This window comes from Plectropomus leopardus, chromosome 18, assembly GCF_026936395.1.
Source record: "Plectropomus leopardus strain MGB_pleo_1.0 chromosome 18, ASM2693639v1, whole genome shotgun sequence".
NCBI classification, from domain to species: Eukaryota; Metazoa; Chordata; class Actinopteri; order Perciformes; family Serranidae; genus Plectropomus; species Plectropomus leopardus.
Genome location: NC_142193.1, coordinates 30,862,739 through 30,880,125, shown reverse-complemented (window position 1 = coordinate 30,880,125; position 17,387 = coordinate 30,862,739). Strand labels below are relative to the sequence as shown.

The 17,387-nt window shown below is 43.6% G+C and overlaps 2 protein-coding genes across 6 annotated transcripts; one reads left to right on the top strand and one right to left on the bottom strand.

Moving 5' to 3' along the window:
• Window positions 1-109: 109 nt before the first annotated feature.
• btr30 (bloodthirsty-related gene family, member 30) lies at window positions 110-10,993 on the top strand. Of its 5 annotated transcripts, none has more exons than XM_088091241.1 (13): window positions 110-248; window positions 3,127-3,253; window positions 3,873-4,316; window positions 5,334-5,438; window positions 5,526-5,621; window positions 6,079-6,312; window positions 6,405-6,582; window positions 8,018-8,107; window positions 8,293-8,319; window positions 8,431-8,457; window positions 8,896-9,071; window positions 9,221-9,376; window positions 10,260-10,993. In XM_088091241.1, the coding sequence occupies exons 2-13, from the start codon at window positions 3,131-3,133 to the stop codon at window positions 10,464-10,466; spliced, it is 1,863 nt and encodes a 620-aa protein (XP_087947367.1). In that variant the 5' UTR covers window positions 110-248; window positions 3,127-3,130; the 3' UTR covers window positions 10,467-10,993. The 5 variants fall into 5 exon arrangements, with proteins under 5 accessions (XP_087947367.1, XP_087947369.1, XP_087947371.1 ...); XM_088091243.1 differs by having other exon boundaries at window positions 127-248; window positions 3,130-3,253; XM_088091245.1 differs by lacking the exon at window positions 110-248 and adding an exon at window positions 2,439-2,460.
• Window positions 10,994-11,891: 898 nt separating this feature from the next.
• ube2m (ubiquitin conjugating enzyme E2 M) lies at window positions 11,892-17,170 on the bottom strand. The gene is made up of 6 exons (XM_042505220.2): window positions 16,854-17,170; window positions 15,064-15,158; window positions 14,854-14,892; window positions 14,015-14,118; window positions 13,558-13,621; window positions 11,892-13,304 (listed from the first exon to the last, which is right to left on the bottom strand). Exons 1-6 carry the CDS (start codon window positions 16,966-16,968, stop codon window positions 13,164-13,166), a joined length of 558 nt encoding a protein of 185 aa, XP_042361154.2. The 5' UTR covers window positions 16,969-17,170; the 3' UTR covers window positions 11,892-13,163.
• Between the last annotated feature and the right edge of the window lie 217 nt (window positions 17,171-17,387).

The window sequence follows — 17,387 nt, the reverse complement described above, 5'->3', positions numbered from 1 at the left end:
CATTTAAAAATATCTTTTAACTGTATTCACTTTTTATCCTTAAAGTCCTAACTTATAAAATAATAAATAAATATGAACACACGTGTTCCACTCAACATTTTAAAAACAGGCCTCTCCTCCCTCTTACTCACCTGACCACTCACCGCACCTGCTGTCATTCAGCCGCGAGTCTCCGCCCCCGGTGACGTCACGGGCCAACCTGAGTTTCAGGATTTGTGACAGAAACGCGTCGAGCGGCTGACAGAAAGGTAAGACACCGAAATCTCTCAAACTGCGCAAATTCTGTGTTCCTCACACGTGGCAGTTTGTGTTTACATTTCCATCAGACTTTTGTGGAGGTTTTTCACTGAATCTCAATTTTTACACGTTGTTAAAAAAATCTGCAATCTCAGAGTCTGTCGTCACAAAATGAAAACATCTTTATTTAAATAACCCGACGCGACAAAGCCTCTGACAGGCGGCACGCCACACCTTCTGTGTGCGGAGCCTCCGCTTGATTCAGGAAAATCATTTCTGCTGAGTAACTTTCAGACCGCGAAATCACGGCTGAACTCTGACCTGCAGCTGAGACTCAAAACAGCTTTATTTGTTCAGCACATTTCTGAGCAAACGGGTTTGATTTCATTTCATGGAAAAAAAAGGCAATGTGCATTTTGGCAAGAAATTACAAAAAAGAGCAATAAATAAATAAAAATTACAAGGAAAATGTCATGAAAAAGAGGGCAAGAAAAACATTAGACTGCTTAAATTGTAAGGAGAACGGCATGTGTATTTATTATCATTATATATTTAAAATTACATTTCAGAAATATATTTATGTATTAATTTAACACCCTTTTTATTCAATTTCCTTTTTTGTTTTTATGTTTTTTTCCCCCCTCATTATCAGGAAATTTTCTTTTATTAGTTTTGTTTGGGGGTCATTTTTTTTGCAAAGTTGTCCCTTTTCTTTTTTTCATGTTCCCAAAAGAAATCAGCCTGCTCAGGTCTGAAAGAGTTAATAATGATAATAATAATAATAATAATAATAATAATAATTGTAATGCACTTTATATTTTGAGTAAATCTCAAAGTGCTACATGATGAAAACATTAGCATAAAAAAAGCATAAACAAAACAATCACAGACGTTCAGACAAGAGGTGCAAAGATTAAAAGATTAATTAAAATGATTTAAAATCGAGTTTAAAAATAAGTTTGCTGACGTTGCAGGGGGAAGCAGGCGGGGTCAAAAAGGGAAAAAAGGTGTTTGTGTTTAGTGCGTTTTATCTGCAGATGTAGTATTTTTATAGTGTACTTTCACACGCTTTAAAGCAGCCGTCAGAGCTTCATCATCTTCATCGTCATCGTGTTTGGTGTTTTTTTTTTTTTTACACCATTTCAGTGTGTTTGCAGAGCTGTTATTTATTATTTTATTTGATTGTTTTCAGCAAATGTTTTTTTGTATTTAGCTGTTTAATATTGACAGTCTAACACACTGTCGATCTGTCCACATAAATAATTTGAAGACAAATTTGTCTCCGTCCAGTTTATAAAACCTCAGTAATTGACTGCACGTTTGCTGTCGGTTTTTTTGGAGGTTGAGATTATTTGAGTGTGAAATCTGCAGGATTTGAAATGAAACATAAAGACTTATTTTCGTGTGTTTGAAACGTTATCGTCACATCTCGAACGCTCACTGTTCCTGTTCACACATACTTCACATATTTCCTCTCTGCTGCACAAACTGGGTCACCAGCAGCCACTTTATCAGCCACACGTTTGCACATTCGAACACGGCTGATGTGACAGACACCGCCTGCTCATGTTGTCCTCGTGCAGGCGAGGAAAACTTTTTTTTGGATTATTTTTTATTTATTTATCTTTTAACAATTTTTGCAATTAAAAAAAGAAAATTTTCACAGGAAACATTTTTTTGGCAATTTCTTTTTCTTCAAACTTATTTGGGGTAATTTTCAAAGAAAGCATTTTGGTGAAAACCAACCAATTTTTTCAAAAATTTGTTTAAAGGAAACATTTTGTCAAAAAAAAAAAAAAAAATATATATATATATATATATATATATATATATATATATATATATATATATATATATATATATATATATATTTTTTTTTTAAATGAAGCATTTTGGCGATTTTTATTTTCTTGAAAGTTTTTTGGTGATTTAAAAAAAAATTGTTACGAATCATACCTGATGTGTAGGCTATAAAAAGCCAAACTAATAACCTCAACGTCCTCATAATTCACAAGAGTTTAATAACATTTAAAAGAGTTTATTTCAGCACCTGAACATCAGAAACAAAACTGCAGAGAATGCAGCGTTTGTTCAATGCTTGAAACTCCAGCAGTCATCAATCAAGGTGGCTCCGCCCACTCTCTACCTGTTCACACCTGGTCAGAACAGCTGATTATCAGCTGATAATCACCTGGTCAGAGACACACAGGGACCTGCACACAGGTAGACAGCAGCACCTACACCTGTCCGTCTTAACACCTGTCTGTCTTTACACCTGTCCTTCTGCACACCTGTCCATCTCTACACCTGTCCTTCCTCCTTCCTGTGTGTCCTCTCAGGTGTGTTTGGATGACTCACCTGTGGGCTGCTGGGTATTTTTGGCTCAGCCTGAGCTCAGTTTGTGTGTCAGAGTTGAGCCGTTTGAGCAGGAATGTAGTTTGACTTGGTCCTGGTCGTCTCTACCTGACACTGTCACATTTTACAGGTGAGATGCTGTGACATCACACCTGTTTGTTCCACCTCTCAAATAAAAATACTCACACAGAGAAACGACAAACTGCAGCCGCGCTAAATTTTAAGATTCTTTAAAAACACTTAATGCTGCTTTACGGCGGCTTGTTTGTCTTTCAGTGAGACGCGCTGACATCATTCAGTCTCTGACGTCCGTCCAAAATAAACGTCCTGAAATCACCTCAGAAATCAGAGAGACGTTCCTGCAGAGCTCACCTGAAACTTACGGAAGACAGAAAAGACAAAATCAAAAATAAATAAATAACTAAAAAGCAAACAATAACTGATAGAAATACAGACAAACAGTGATGAAGCGTGTCCTGTGATGTCATCCTGTGATGTCATCCTGTAATGTCATCCTGTGATGTCATCCCGCAGCAGCATGGCGATGGCGGAGGCGGCGGCGGTTCCGGAGCTGTTCTCAGAGCAGGAGCTGACCTGCTCCATCTGCCTGGATCTGTTCGACAAGCCCGTCTCCACCCCCTGTGGACACAACTTCTGTCAGGTAAAAAAAAAAAAACACACACACACACACACACACACGTACACACCTGTGCAGTAAAGGTAGATGCAGTCTAGTCTGTGATTGGTCAGTTGTTGGTGGATCTTTAGTCGGTGCAGCAGCTTTTTGTTTGCATCAGTTAGGTTAGTCCAGTGGTATCCAACCTGAGGGGCCGGGCCCTCCAGAGGGCCACCAGAGGTCACTGGGCACTGAAGAAGAAGAAGAAGAGACTTTTTTGTCGTTATACAAAGTGCATTGAAACTTTAGGTGGCGTCTCTGAAGAAGCAGCACCTGCAGAGCTGCAGAGCAGCCATGCAGCGTTGTGGCTTTCTGGACATTTTTCTGTAGTTTTATTTCTAATTTAGTAAGGAATAAATTTTCAGGTAATTTTGGAGTCATTTCTTTGTCTCCTTTGACTAATTTCTCACAGTTTTGGTTTCATTTCTCGCCAAGTTGCTCAGGACATTTTTCAGCGTGTTTTTGAAAGAAATCAAAACAATCTGATCTCGGTTTCAAAGAGTTAAACTCTGATTTTTGTTCCTCTTTCAGTGAAACTTCTTGTGTTTTTATGTCCACTCCTGTCTCACGTCCTCCTCCTTCTTCTTCTGTGGTGTGTTTGCAGGCATGTATTGGCGGTTACTGGGCGTCCAGTTCCGTGTGCACGTGTCCTCTCTGTAAACGCCAGTTTGATGAACGTCCTCAGCTCAGCGTCAACAAAGTCTTCGCTCTCATCGCAGACAAATACAAAGTGGCTCGTTATGGCGCTGCAGGGTTACCGGTCAGGGACGGACCGCTGGAGATGACGGGCGCTGTGGCAATGAACGCTGCAGATGGCGGCGGCACTAACCCATTTGTGACGGCGTCCAGTGAGGAGGTGGTGTGGTGTGACGTGTGCACGGGCGTTAAAAAGCCCGCCGTCAGCTCCTGTCTCACCTGCACCGCCTCCTACTGCACTGAGCACGTGCAGCCGCACCAGACCACGCCCTTCTATGCCAAACACCCACTGATGGACCCCTTGGAGGCCCTCAGGGGTCGCACCTGCCAGACACACCGCCGCCTGCTGGAGGTGAGCAGAAACACACTCTGACTGCAGCTTCCTGTCTCTGAGCGAGCTGACGAGAAATATGAACCGATTCTAAAAGAAACAGAAATCTGATGACGTTTCTGAAGCTGATTGACATGATGATAACATCATGTTTTTAGAAGAAAACAATAAAAGCAAAAAGATCATCATTTTCAGTCTCCTCCATGCTCAGTGTGTGAGTAGCTGCTGACAGTCTGGGATATGTCAGTGTGTGAGTGTAGCTGCTGACAGTCTGGGATATGTCAGTGATCAGCAGCTACATTGACTGTGACAGGTCACCTAGTGGAAATAGCATGTATTTCCTCCAAATGCCAAATATGGTCAAAATGACCTCATCAGGTGGAAAATAGTCAAAATGACAAATTCAGAGTCAAAAGCCCAGAATGACACCCAGAAATAATACAGGTCCTGTTTTTCTGCTCTGATGGCTGTGGGATCAAAAATGTCAGTTTGAATGGGTTTCAATGGAGCATTTTTGGACCTGAACAGTCTGAATGTAACTATTTAGTTTCCACAGTGTATTTTAGACTTATTGTAGGAGCTGAGCTGCAAATTCACTGATTACACTCAAATACACAATCTGGACTACATTTAGGACACATGCATCAACACAGACAAAAAAAATCAAAAAATGAAGAATGAAAAGAGCGTAATATACAACAAACACTCCCTAAGGATTAATAACAAACAGTCCCTAAGGGGTTAAACGTCATAGTGAGAACATCAGTGTGTTTTTTCCTCCTGAGATGGAGCTCAGAACAGACCTGCCTCTTTCGACGTTGCTGTTGGCTCTTTTTCAGTTTAACCCTTTAAAACCTGGATCGACAGGAATAGTGGCATTGACCAACTTGGCAAGAAATGCTCACAAATTGCAAGAAATTTGTGGGAAATTGTGACAAGAAAATGACCTAAAAATTTGTTTTAAAAAAGAGGAGAGAAAAAAGGGGAAATCCACCTGATGAAACGATGTTACAGCTGCTCATGTGTTCACCTGTGCAGGTTTACTGTCGGACATGTCAGCGCTGCATCTGTGCCATCTGCGTCCTGGAGGAACATCGGACTCACAAAACCGTCTCGGTGCAGACGGAGAGACTCGGCAAACAGGTAGAGACACGCAGCATGGGTTTATTAAAGACGTGGATGAAGAGACTCGGTGAGCGAGTGTTTTTCTTTTTTCACCTGTGTGTTCAGAAACAAGTGGCGAGGACGGAGCAGGAGATCCTGAACCGGATCAAAGAGAAGGAGATCCATGTGACGGGGCTCAAGAGGAGGCTGGAGGGAGTCAAGGTGACGTTCCTCCTCTTTTTATTCTTTTCCTCAGTGTTTTCATTATTCTTCAGTGGAAATGTATCTTCCCATGCTTAAAAGTAAACCAAACTTTGCACATCGGTCCAGTCTCATTCTGAACTTCCTCCGCTGCAAACACAAAACAGCAGTCCTGATGGTGGCCTGAGGTTGGGAGTTTGAGCCTGAGCTGTTCATTTTCTTCCAAATCATCTGCTGCTAAAAACGCCCCGACAAACTGCTGCACAGCAGATATCGTCATCTTTAGCTCTTTATTTAAAACATGGATAAATCAGACTGTTGGGGGACAAAACTCTTCCTTCATCCACAACTTTCATCTGTTTAACTATTTCAGCTCTCCATCTGTTCACGCTGTTGAGTTTCCTCCTGGAATTTAGCATCATGTTAAACTCCCTCAGATGATAAAAGATTTAATAACAATAATCGTTTTGATTCTCAGAGCTATGCAGACGGCGAGCGCGGCGAGGTGGAACGCCTTCTGGACGAAGTGTCCGCCGCGTTGGACAGGATCCGGTCTCAGGTGGTGGGTGGGATCCAGAACCAGCTGGATGCCGTGATGTCGAAGGGGGAGGGGCTGGTGAGCCGTCTGGAGACGGAGCTTAGCCAGCTGATGGACAGGAGAGCCACGCTTGAGGTCCAGGCCATCAGTCAGGACCACATCGGCTTCCTGCAGGTGAGACGGGTCCTCATCATGGACCATCACCTGGTGGGGGATGACGAGTCTGTCTGCTCACCCTCTCTCCCCCCTCTCGGTCTCCTCCTCAGAGTTTCGAGGAGGCCACAGCTCCTCTGGAGGAGGAGCAGCAGGACGAGGTGGACGAGGACTCCGAGTTCTCGCTGCACTTCCAGCTAGGGGACGTGAAGAGCTCTCTGTCTGAGGTCAAGGACAAGATGGACGACATTAGGATGGTGGAGATCCAACCCCGGGGGTCCAGGGGGTCCGGTGGGTCACACACATGCACACACAGTTCAATATGTGACTGATGAATCAAAGACGCCCGGTTTGTCTCCCCGTCTCACAGACACACTAAATCAACTGACGGCCCGCGGGCCACATCCGGCCCTGAAAAGCTTTCCATTCGCCCACTGAATATTAATTCATTCAGAAAATGTGAATGCAGCACACCATTTATGATATCTATAAATAATTTTATTAGGATAATAACCCAAATATGTGAGTTTGACCCGAAGGTACTAAAGATGTCCGAAATCCATCTGTCAGCTTATTATTGGTGATACTGATGTGGCGGCTTTTGGTTAGCTTAGCCTGCGGAAAAAATGTCAAAATTTCAAAAGTTAAAAGTGACAAAGCAGCATCCTGAAATTATCAATAACTCACAGAAACAGTAGTTCTCTCTCAAAAACACGTCATCTTGCTGCTGCACCGATCTCGCTGCTGTACCAACTGACCTCGCTGCGTCTTAGATCTCTCTGCTGCACTGACCACGCTGCTGTACCTACCTTGCTGCGGCACTGATGTCACTGTGGTACTGACCTAGTTGCGACACTGACATCACTGCAGTGCTGACTTTGCTGCGGCACTGACCTCGCTGTGGTTATGACTTTGCTGTGGTGCTGACTTCGCTGCGGCACTGACCTTGCTGTAGTACTGACTTTGCTGCGGCACTGACTTTGCTGCGGCACTGACCTTGCTGTGGTACTGACTTTGCTGCGGTACTGACTTTGCTGCGGCACTGACCTCACTGTGGTACTGACTTTCTGTGGTACTGACTCTACTGCGGCACTGACCTCGCTGTGGTACTGACTTTGCTGCGGCACTGACCTCGCTGTGGTAATGACTTTGCTGTGGTACTGACTTTGCTGTGGTACTGACTTTGCTGCTGCACTGACCTTGCTGTGGTACTGACTTTGCTGTGGTACTGACTTTGCTGCGGCACTGACCTCGCTGTGGTACTGACTTGCTGCGGTACTGACTTTGCTGCGGCACTGACCTTGCTGTGGTACTGACTTTACTGCGGCACTGACCTCGCTGTGGTACTGACTTTGCTGCGGCACTGACCTCGCTGTGGTAATGACTTTGCTGTGGTACTGACTTTGCTGTGGTACTGACTTTGCTGCTGCACTGACCTTGCTGTGGTACTGACTTTGCTGTGGTACTGACTTTGCTGCGGCACTGACCTCGCTGTGGTACTGACTTGCTGCGGTACTGACTTTGCTGCGGCACTGACCTTGCTGTGGTACTGACTTTACTGCGGCACTGACCTTGCTGTGGTACTGACTTTGCTGCGGCACTGACCTCGCTGTGGTAATGACTTTGCTGCGGTACTGACTTTGCTGCGGCACTGACCTCGCTGTGGTACTGACTTCACTGCAGTACTGACCTTGCTGCGGTACTGACCTGGTGTGTTGTGTTTCAGTGTCGTCAGGTGACCTGATGGTGGCAGAGAGCATGCTCAGTCTGAGAGGAAGCACGGCCAGCCTGAGGAAGAGTCAGTGGTCTCTGAGAGGTGACTGATGAGCTGTCACATGACAGCAGCGCTGCTTCATTCTGTATCTGCAGCTCTGTTATAAACACATCTGACTCTGGACCAGCTGACTGCTCACAGACTGATCAATATGATCAGTGTGTCTGCAGCAGCGAGGGCTTTTAATGTGAAAGAATGACTGACTGTGGTTTCCTGTCTCCCCTCAGACATGAAGAAGATGAAGCCGGTCTCAGGCACGTCCTTCAGTCAATAATGTTGTGTAATGTTTAATATATAAACATTTTATATGTATGTTTTTATATGTGAACAGTCTGAAATTTTAATCAGCTTGATGTCATTAACAGGACACAAAAAGGCTCGAGTCTACACGGGTGAGTGTTTCACTGGGTTTTCATTATTGTATACTTTTATTATTATGAATTACTCATTATAGATTATAACTATAGTTTGTTTTTACAAATTGTCATTATAGATTTTTACTATACACAATTTGTTATAGATTTTAGCTATAGGTTGTTATGTAGATTATTTATCAGACTATTTCTATTACTATAGATTATTCATTAGGATAGACTTTTATAATAGATTAATTTTTACTATAGATTCTTGCTATATATTTAACTACAGATTATTACTATGGATTATAACTATAGATTGTTTTTACATTATTATATAGATTCTTACTATAGAGCCTTATTAAAGAAGATTTATAACTGAGGCTCTGATTATAAATTATTACTATTGACAATTTATTATTGTAGATTATTATTAATGATTAATTATAATTAGCATGTCCCCGTTGTCTCCAGAGGACGTGACGTTGAACCCGGTGACGGCGTACCCGTTCCTCATCCTGTCTGAGGACAGGAAGCAGCTGAAGCGTGGCGAGAAGCTGCAGTTCTACAGAAACAGCCAGCAGCGCTTCGACGTCTGGTCCTGCGTCCTCGCCAAGGAGAGCTTCAGCACCGGACGCCACTACTGGGAGGTGAGCCGGGCAACTGGGAACACTGGTCCAGATCCACTGTTCTCTGTGACCACTTGTGTCCTCTGTGTCCATCTGTGTCCACTTATGTCCTCTGTGTCCACCTGTGTCCATTTGTGTCCACCGATGTCCTGTGTGTGTACCTGTGGCAGGTGTCTGTCGGTGAGAGTAAGGACTGGAAACTGGGCGTGGTCACTGAGTCAGCGCCCAGGAAAGGCCTGTTTGACATGAGTCCCTCTAACGGATACTACGCCATCTGGTGGAGCGGCAGCCAGATGAGAGCGCTCACCACACCCCCCCTCACCAAGGTACACACGCTTTATATTAAATAGTTTATATATATATATATTTTTTTTTTATTTATATGTCATATTAAGGTTTGTTACGTAACGTGACCGTACCTTACTTTACCTTACATCACGTTATGTTACGTTACGTGACTGTACTTTACATTACGTATCTTACATTACGTTACGTTACACCACGTTACGCCACGTTACGTTACCTTATCTTACCTTATGTCACGTGACCTTACCTTACCTTATGTTACATTATGTTACGTTACGTTAGCTCACCTTACGTTACCTTATTATACCTTATGTTATGTTACCTTTACATTACATTACCTTACGTTAACCTTACCTTACCTTATATAATCAGAAAGTTGCGTCTAATCATTTTTACTTTTACTAAATATATATTTATTTATATGTCTTTGACTTAAAAATTGAAATTGAAAAATTACATTTATCTTGAAATTGGACTTTTTGACTTGTGTAATTGTGACTTTAAAGTTCATATAGACTTTGTATCTTATAATTTTAATTAAAAGTGATAATTCATTCATTCACTTTAATCACTTAAAATTAGTCACAGAAAAAGGCATAATGTTGAACTACTGAAACATTTCTAAATTAAACGTTAACATATGTAACTTTAATAATTTTTTTCCCCCCAAATATATGACTTTGAATGTTTATAAGATTTAATTTTTTTTCTTTTTCTGGCATGAATGGTCTTCTGTAGCTCACAGGTACATAATTCTGCTGTTTAAGGTTCAGAATCAAAACTATTCTTCAGTTTTCCTGCAAATATTTTCGATGTAAACAAACGTGAAACTCAGGTTTCCTTGTCGTCTGACTTTAGTCGACATCCAGAGGAACAGTAATAAATCTGTGTCGGGCTGTGCAGGTGAAGACTCCTGCAAAGCTGCGTCAGGTGGGCGTCTTCCTGGACGTGGAGGAGGGTCAGGTGTCCTTTTATAACGTCAAGTCGGGCTCAGAGATCTACAGCTTCACCGGATCCTCCGAGTTCACCGAGAGGATGTTTCCTCTGCTGGGGACGGGAGACAAAGAGGTCCCCCTCGTCCTCATGACCACACAGCACCAACTGGCATGAGGGACCAAGGACGGGACCAGAGGGGGACACAGGCCGAGACACGGGGGTCCACATCTGAGAATAATAGAGTGGACAGAGACGGATGTTGGAGGACGTGGAGATGTCCAGCGGGACAGAAACTGAATCTGAGCGGAGACCAAACAGGTTCCAGTTTCACAGACGAGGAAACAAATGGCGCTGCATCGCTGTGACAAAACAAATGTTTACTTAGTTTATCGTTACAAAGAGTTTAATCGTAAAACAAATCAAAATATCTATAATCAATAACTAAATAAAGAAAAGTATACATATAACAGAGTGAACTTTGTGTAATAATAAATCTTTAAAACTCATAAAACACAAAAATTGTCATCATAATAACAGACATTTATTTTAGGGTTGACTTTGTATTTAATGTCACTTTTAATAACAGTGGAGTTGACTCCGCCCCCTCACCTGTCAGCCAGTGGTGATGATTCGCTGATGTCTCACCTGTATGAGCAAATCTGTAACAAAAACAGCAATAATAAAAATAAAGACAAACGTCACAGATGTTTGCGCCTCGATTTAATGGTTGTGGACTGAAAAGAAATAAAAACTACATTTTCCTTTAACCTTCAATCCATTAAATATTAAATATTTATGTGCAAGATCATTTTATTTAATTCTGCAGTTTTATCAGGTGTTTTTTTAAAATTCAGTTTGAAAAAGAAAATATTTGTATTTTTGCAGTTCATGACACAATGCTTTTTTGAATTTATTTAAATGATTTAAATTTAACAGCTTTTTCATAATATTGTTAATACTTGTTGAAAAAAGTTTTTCCTGCAGTTAGAAAAAAATGTTTATAAAGATAATCTTGCTCGGTCAGTGTGGTTGCTGGCTGTAGTGTAGCGCCTCCCGCTGGTTATATTTATCAGCAAGGGACATGTTTTAAGGATATTTAATATTATATTAAATGTATATTTATAACAACACCAACTGCTAATTTATGTGTAATAATTTATGTGTAATAATCAGATTTATTAGTCTTTTCTTCTTCCTGACGCTGGGCCTTTGTCCCATTCGCTCTGTGGTTGTTTAATCTGCAGGCTTTTTAGCAGCGACAAAAAAAAAACTCTGAATGAAGTTTGAATGTCCTTAAATCCTAAAAGTGTCCTAAAATCCTCAAAATGTCCCTAAATCATAGAAATGTCCTAAAATCCTTGAAACATGCATGGGGCCACTGTGATTGGCCCCTGGCCTTCTGTGGCCCTCAGTTAAAGCCAGGTGAGTGTCCGTGCTCTAATGCCTCGTCTCCTTCGGTGTACTGTTGAAAAATTAAAAATAATTTTTGGGTTAATTATTAAAGATGTCCCCCGATGGACATTTATAAACTCCAGCGTGTCGTAAACTCATGCGACAGACACGTTTTGATGTTTTCGTGTCAGACAGACGTCACCACGGTTACAATCGTTCAAGTTCATATTTTATTTAACATAAATCATATTGCAGTCAATGTGAACAGCCGGGGTTTCAATATACACAATAGAATCCTAACATTTAAGCCCCGCCCACAATGAAAACCAAACCCCTCCCCCTCCCCATAAACCCTGCCCACCCCTTCTTTTAAACTAACATTACCCCCCACAGCCCCGCCCACCAGACACGACGATCCGCCCCTGACACTGAGTGTGTGTGTGTGTGTGTGTGTGTGTGTGTGTGTGTTCATGTTTGTGTGATTCAGCAGCAAACTCCAGACTGACTCGTCTCACACCTGCAGTCATGTGACCACCTGCAGACTGACACGTCATTTTTAAGATGCTCCTATTGGGCCTAACAAGCCCCTCCCACACAGACACCATGACATCACCCTCTTGTTTTTAGATTTTTTTTAAGGCGCACCTTTTTCCACAATAGCAACAAGCCCCTCCCACCCTAATTCAGAAGCTCCTCCCCTCAGGCTGACATCATCACACCTCCAGCAGCTGACTAAAAATGGTTGCTATCTTTATTTGAGGGACTTATTAAGGCGCATCTGCTCTTTGAACCCGAAATATTGAGACTCAAAGCCCCACCCATTGTGGTTAGAAGCCCCTCCCCCCATTGTGGCGTCCTGCTGCATCAGGAGAAACTGATGAAACTATTGGCGAGGTGAGTTTGGAGTTTGCTGCCGTGTAAAAAACGAAACCAGCGGCAGCGTGGTGGTGGGGGGCGTGTCCTTCTGACCACCAGTCTGATGCAGGTCTCCTCACACACAAAATACAAAATAAAAGAAAATCATGTGGGTATCATCATCATCATCATCATCATCATTATCATTGACTCACCCGAGCAACATTCACTGACCCCCTGCCTCCCCCCTCCTCCCCCCTCCCCCCCTCGGCCGCCGCTCGCTGTCGGCCAACTTTTTGAGTCCAGTTCTGGTGCATGTTGTGTGTCGGCGTCGCCCCCTGTGGCGTGTAAACGGTTCAATGTTGCGTCTTGGAAGTAAAACAGAGAAATAAGGGGAGGAAGAGGGGGAGACGAAGGGAGGAGGGCAGGGGGGGAGGAGGGGAGGGAGGTGGCGTTTCTTCTTTTGTTTTAAAACAGAAAAGCGTCTTGTGGCGTGCTGCTTTCTGTCGCCGCAGCTCCTGCCTCTGCCAACGAGCAGGACCGAGGAGGGGGAGGAGGGGTGAGGCAGAGGGGGGAGGTGAGGAGTGTAGAGGGAGGGGCGGGGGAGGATCATGGGACGCCGAGTTATTTAAGACACCTCTCGAAGTAGATGGAGCCCACGTAGCCCCCCCGCAGAGAGCGGTGCACGTTCTGCTCAAACAGCCGCCGGTTCATCTGTAGGACCTCCGCCGCCTCCTTGTTCAACGGGTCCTCCGGGTTCGGCTCCTACGGGGGGGGGGGTTACAGGATTATTCAGTGCTGTTCATTTAATCATTTTACTGCACTCTACTGTTACTTTACTGCACTCTGCTGTTACTTTACTGCACTCTGCTGTGTTTCTTGTACAAGTGTTAAAGTGTGTATTTGCAGGTGTGTGTCTGCATGTGTGTGTTTGCAGGTGTGTGTATGTGCAGGTGTTTGTTTGCAGGTGTGTGTATGTGCAGGTGTGTGTTTGCAGGTGTGAGCGTGTTGAACTCACTAGAAATAGATACTGTAGACCGTAGATGATGGAGTTTATTGTCAACACGGGCTTCCAGTCCTCTCTGTGGAGATCAACAACAAAATGGTTAAAAACACATTAGGACAGGACAGGTGCTGCATGCTTTATATGCAGGTTTAAGGTGGCCTTAAGGTGGACTGGCATCAAGCCGGAGACTTTAAGAAGTGCTCCAAAAGAAGCATCAGCTTCTTATCTGACTCAGTGTCATTGAGTCGGATGTGATTAGAATCGATATTAAAATTACGATTATCAGTTAGTTTGCTGTGCATTTTTCCCCGTTCTGTGATAACATGTCATAATCCATCCAGCTAATTTTCAGGTCATTTCCTCGTCACCTTTCACTAATATTTCACAGTTTGTGTGATATTTCTTTCTTTTGTGTGATCTTTCTGAAAATAAATAAGACTTTAGGATGTTTGTGAAGGTGTGCACAGACCTTAAGATATTTAGGCAGACGTTTCCTTCCAGGTCGATGTTGGGGTGATACACCATCGTGTCGCACTTTACCTTGGGAGGGTCGTGGGGGTAACCCTGTCCTACCTGAGACACAAACACACCCACAAACCATCACCGATTCTGCCGAGGACGCACTAGGCGGGTTTCCATTAACCCTCAAATTGCACAAACTGAAATTGCGAAATACAAAATACGCCGGTATAATATCACTCGATGGAAACGCAGTCATCTCGCAATTGAATTTAATAGAAATTTTGAAAATATCACTTAAGTTTTGTGCAAATCTGTGATGGAAATCAATCTCAGATTTGTACAAAACTGAACTGATATTTAGTAACGTGGGTTAAACTCAGTGTGGAGCTGAACGTGTTTCCACCGACTGATGTTCTGCGACTCTGGTGATAACATCCCAGTAACCATGGCGATGGATGTTCAAAACATTAGCAGCTTTATTTCTATTGCAGCCACCAAACCAGCCGTCATTATTTCCAATCCAAGGCCACGTAGGCGTGTTATGTAGCGATGATGGAAAAGCGACCGACAAGCACGTAGCCACGGCATCATGTGACCTAGAAAAGACGAAAAAGTGTTTCCGCTGCAGTTTGGACAAATATGACTTTTACAATCGCCTGAAATACCGCCTCATGGCAGCAGGAAAACTTTTTATCGATAAATGGGAGTTTTATCGAAATTGACGTGTTTCCAATAGGCGCAATTATATTCGCAATTTCAATTTGAGGGTTAATGGAAACTCGCCTGCTGTAAGACTTAAACATGAAGAGAGGACAGAGGACACAGTGGGGGACAGGTGTCTCTCACCTTAAAGCTGAAGACAAATTTCCCTCCTTTGTAAAAACCCTGCGAGAAAAACACACATCTTATAATCCTGATAAAACTTCACTGAAATGTGTTTTTTTTCTGCAGGAATAGTGTGTTTCCTGGACAGGAAGTGAACGAACACACACACACACACACACACACACACACACACACACACACACACACACACACACACACACACACACACACCTCGTCTGGGTAGATGATGAGTCTGAAGTTGAGGAGGTCATCGTCATCGGGGAAGTTGATCTCACACGTCTTTGGCAGGTTCAACTCATTGATGTCTGAGACACAAACAGAGACACAGCGGACGTCTTCATTCAGCAGGGGACATCCGCTCAATTCTCAGACGTCTCAGACAAAAAAATCGGACACACTCGGGTCCCTCTGACCCTAATCTGAGCCCACACACCCCTCAACCCCAGCCCGTCATCCACCATCACCGTCTTAACCCTTTAAAACCTGCATCGACGTCACTTTTATGCAATCGGTAGATTTAGAAAATTATTTTTGAAAAAGCTTAAAAAAAATGTCAGTGATTGTATATTTAAAATTATTTTACAGAATTATTAGAATATTTAATTAAGTTTAATTTTCTGGATTATTTTAGGGCATTTTTCCTTTATTCACAGGAGAGGCCTCAGGCACACACTACCTGAAATTAATTTAAATTTTTTAGAAACACAAGTTCCTCCTCATTGATTACATTTTTAAAGCCTGACCCATTTTGCAGCAGCCTGATCCTCCACATAAATAACAAACAGTCCCTAACCACCGAGGGAGGCCGGCGCGGCGACTCTGAGCACGCTCAGAACGCCATCCAGTCAAAGTCTGACTGAGGTGTTTACACGACGGAGGAAATCCACTTCCTGTCCAATTATCTGGGTGTTAGTCCGACTTCCAGAAATTCACTTTAGTCTGATTTCAGTGCGGCGATCATGTTTACGTGTATTTCAAAGCGTCCAGTTTTAGTCGCACTGACGCAATAATTCTCCTTTTTCTGTCAGTGAGTGTCCACTGTAGTCTGGACACCGTGTCTCTTAGTAGTTTTTCATGATTTCTCTCTAATAATTGGTCCAATCGAACTTGTTTTGACTCATAAGATTCTCCCGAAGAGACAATACGATAAAACGAGCCTGTGTGTGCGTGTATTGTGGCAGCGAAGCAAATTTACCGCTATCAGCGTGTGAGGCTACGTGACAGAAAAACGTCAGCCCAACGGCTCTGTGTTGGGGCCCTCAGTCCTCAGTCTCACTGTCCCCCCACTGTGACGCCCCTGTGTCTGTCCCCGTCCACAGGGGGACACCACTGACCTCCAGTGTCAGTCCTCCTGTCTGCTTCTCCAAACTGACAGAGGATCAGAAACTTAGACGACCCCAAAAAACTCCGAACTGTGCCTTTAATGAGAAATGTTGAAGGTGGAATGAGAAACACCAGTTAGCTGACACTGGTTAGCTGGTTAGCTGCCAGTTAAAGTGACTCCACTTAAATCTGAGCAAACGTGAACAAGTTTGAGCTGACACGGCGGTTAGCCGGCTAAAGCTACCTGCTGTGAGCCTAAAATTAACCCTCCAGGTGCGAGCCGCTCAGTCAGTCAGCTCCCAACATCTGCTTTATGTGTTTTTATCAGTTAGCCGCGTGCTAACAGTCTTAAGCTGCGCGCTAACGTATTTAGCTGCGTGCTAACGTATTTAGCTGCGTGCTAACGCATTTACGCTAACGCTAACAGTCTTTCGCCGTGTGCTAATAGCCGTTAGCTGTGTGCTAACAGGTTAGCTTCTGACTGGGGTTTTGTTTTCGGATGTAGCAGCAGGCAGCTAGCAGCCGTTAGCTTCAGTTAGCCTGCTAGCTGTTAGCCTGTGTGAGTTTAATAATAAAACTGAGAGTGTTTGTGTCTCTGAGGTGGGGTCGGTGTCTCCCGGTGGTCTGTCGGTAACCGGGCTCCGCTGACCGGCTCTCGGTGCCGTTAACTCGCCCACCTTTCTGTATCCGGAGCTGGGCCGCGCTCGCCTTCTTGCCCCCGGCTCCTGCTCTGTTTCCTCCGGCAGATTCCTCGTCTTTCTTCTGCTGCTTCAGGGAAAAGAGCTTAATCATCTTCAGCGGTTGATCTACGGACGCTGTACGGTGGGTCCCTGCGGGGTGTCGGGGTGTCCGGGCCGGCTGAGAGTCTGGCGGAGAGTCGGTTCAGTCCTAACGGCACCGTTATGTCGGCGGAGCCGGTGCGTCTCAACTAATCACACCGAGAGAGAAGCACCGGGCTGGGCTAACCGTCAGCTAACAGGAGGGAGGGGGTTAGGGACTGTTCGTCATTAGGCAGAAGAGGGAGGGGGTTAGGGACTGTTCGTTATTTACACTGTTCGTTGTTTATCAAAGGAGGGAGGAGGAGAGGCCAAAAACTTATTTAAAAAAAACCCAAAAACGAATGTTTTCCTGTTAATTTTAAGTACATTGTGTGGTCTTTATACTCTGTTTTTCATTTTAAATTTATATATTGCTTCTATTTCAAAAAAAAA

Coding starts and splice junctions, on each gene's coding strand:
- btr30 (XM_088091241.1), top strand. CDS start 3,131: ATGGCGATGGCGGAGGCGGCGGCGGTTCCGGAGCTGTTCTCAGAGCAG. Junction 4,317..5,333: donor CACACCGCCGCCTGCTGGAG/GTGAGCAGAAAC, acceptor TCACCTGTGCAG/GTTTACTGTCGGACATGTCA. Junction 8,320..8,430: donor GAAGATGAAGCCGGTCTCAG/GCACGTCCTTCA, acceptor TGTCATTAACAG/GACACAAAAAGGCTCGAGTC.
- ube2m (XM_042505220.2), bottom strand. CDS start 16,968: ATGATTAAGCTCTTTTCCCTGAAGCAGCAGAAGAAAGACGAGGAATCT. Junction 15,159..16,853: donor CCAGCTCCGGATACAGAAAG/GTGGGCGAGTTA, acceptor TTTGTGTCTCAG/ACATCAATGAGTTGAACCTG. Junction 13,305..13,557: donor GTCTACAGTATCTATTTCTA/GTGAGTTCAACA, acceptor CCCCCCCCGTAG/GAGCCGAACCCGGAGGACCC.